Below are 1,964 nucleotides of genomic sequence, written 5' to 3' on the forward strand. Positions count from 1 at the left end.
TCCGCTCGTCACCTGCGGCTCAAACAGAAGCTCGTTATTTATGTTCATCACAGAAGTAGAACTTTTTTCTGTGTTGTTTTTTTAAAAGGGAAAGTTAGCAACTGAATAAAAACCCGGTACATGTAAACACTCGTCATGATCAGACTGTGCGCATGTAAATGATACATTCCCATTATTTAACCCAAATACATTTCAATCCGATCAAAGAATTTTGCGCATGTAAACATAGCCAGTGATGTGTGTCCCAACGCAGCTGGTTTTGTTACCGTTTCTTTAAGACGCTTCAAGCACCGCMCCCCCTCCAGCTTCCAGACCGGTCCACTCCGGTTTGAGAATGGGGGCTAGCATTTTCTAGCTTACAACTAAAAGATGTCAACAGGAGACTTGTCCATCCAGCCTTACATGTTGGAACCATATAAATAAACTGGACTGAAGCCTGAAATTGTTTGACAAGTGCCTAAAAATCAACAGGAAGAAGAAGAAAAAGAGGTGGAAATAGAATGAAGTTTGGCAGCGATGGAGAGAATAAGTCTTTGGAGATTAATGTGTTTGGTTTTTATAGTTGGGGTTTAGTTCAGTGTTTAGTGAGCTTGGAACAAAAAAACAAAGACATTTCTGAACATGGAGCTGCAGCTGATTGAAACAGAGGATGGTGCCACAGACACGGTTGGACCAATCAGAGAGGAGAGAGGCTCAAAGGCAGAGATGGAGAGAAAAAAAACAGCTTGAAACAGATTGAGGACTTTTCTGAAGAAGTAGGTGAGCAATTATTTGTTTTAAAAGAAGAAATTCCCACAGGATCTGATTTTTCCCAACGCTAGTTCTGAAATAGTCAGATAATTCCTGTTTGCCCTCTAAGATGATCAGKTAGAGAGAAACTACAACAAGGTGAAGATTTTGTACAATAATATTCCTGACAACCTTCACTCTAACGTCACAGTTACCACAGACGTGAGAAAATAAGATTAATTTCCTCACCTGGAGTAAAAGCTCTGTGAAACTGGTAAATGTCTTCTCCTCTCAGCTCTTCGGCGATTTGACCAATCTTCTGTCGGACTGCGTCCAGTTTTCCTTCCGCCTCRTTCAGAACTTCCTCTGCGTTGGGTACGCTTTACAACCAATCAAAAAATTTTAATATTTTAGTCATAAACTTAAGACAGAATCGACAAGTTTACCTCTGATGTTACAGATAAAATGAAAGTGAAGAATTTGCCTTACTACCAAACTGGTATACACACCCACAAAAACATAAAAACCTCTCTAAGACCTGGATTTGGAAAAAAAATTCCTGTTTTTTTTCTTTTTAACCAATAATCACATTTAAAAGTTACCAGAAATCATTCTACTGAGGGCACAGTTTGAAAACAACTAAATCCTTGCATTGATGAAGATAATAATCATTTTTAAATTAGTATTACAGTCTTTATAGTTGAGAAAAATAAACCAAATTTAGAAGCAACTCAATTACAGCACATTTACATAAAATGTTTGAATGTCTGTGTCCCTCACTTGGTTACTCTGTGCAGGAGGAAAATGGTCCTCTTGCTCTCAATGGTGACGTCCCGACTGATCTTAACCAGCCTCTCGTATTTGTCGTGTTTGGCGTCGAGCTCCAGCTGGAAAACTTCCAACGACAGGGAGGACGGTTTTACTTTTTTTTTTCAAATAAAAACAATAATCACATCGGTGAAAAGTGGTGTCAAAAAGTTACCTCTGAAGGCAGCGACGACAGGTGAGGAGGGGTTGGCGCTCACATCACGCTGCAGTGCAGCATCAAGATTTTTCTTTGAGTATCCTTCACCTGAAATGAAGCAGAGAAAAGTCAGGTGACACTGAAATGCATTTGACTTCTAATAAATGTTAGAAATTATCCTTATTTATCAATTATTTACTCATTCTTAGATGTATAATTATGCATGTTTGTCTTTGCCACACACACACACACACACACACACACACACACA

General features: G+C 38.9%; 1 protein-coding gene across 1 annotated transcript in view; it reads right to left on the bottom strand.

Annotated features, from left to right (window-relative positions):
• The window catches only part of tsnax (translin-associated factor X), a 17,088-nt gene that overhangs the window by 6,237 nt on the left and 8,887 nt on the right, over positions 1-1,964 (bottom strand). Inside the window, exons 2-4 of the mRNA XM_014005910.1 lie at positions 1,712-1,801; positions 1,510-1,624; positions 979-1,109 (exon numbers count right to left, since the gene is read on the bottom strand). Coding sequence (XP_013861364.1) covers positions 979-1,109; positions 1,510-1,624; positions 1,712-1,801 — 336 coding nt within the window. The remainder of the gene's footprint in view (positions 1-978; positions 1,110-1,509; positions 1,625-1,711; positions 1,802-1,964) is intronic.

The sequence above is a fragment of the Austrofundulus limnaeus genome, unplaced genomic scaffold (assembly GCF_001266775.1).
Source record: "Austrofundulus limnaeus strain Quisiro unplaced genomic scaffold, Austrofundulus_limnaeus-1.0 Scaffold33, whole genome shotgun sequence".
NCBI lineage: Eukaryota > Metazoa > Chordata > Actinopteri > Cyprinodontiformes > Rivulidae > Austrofundulus > Austrofundulus limnaeus.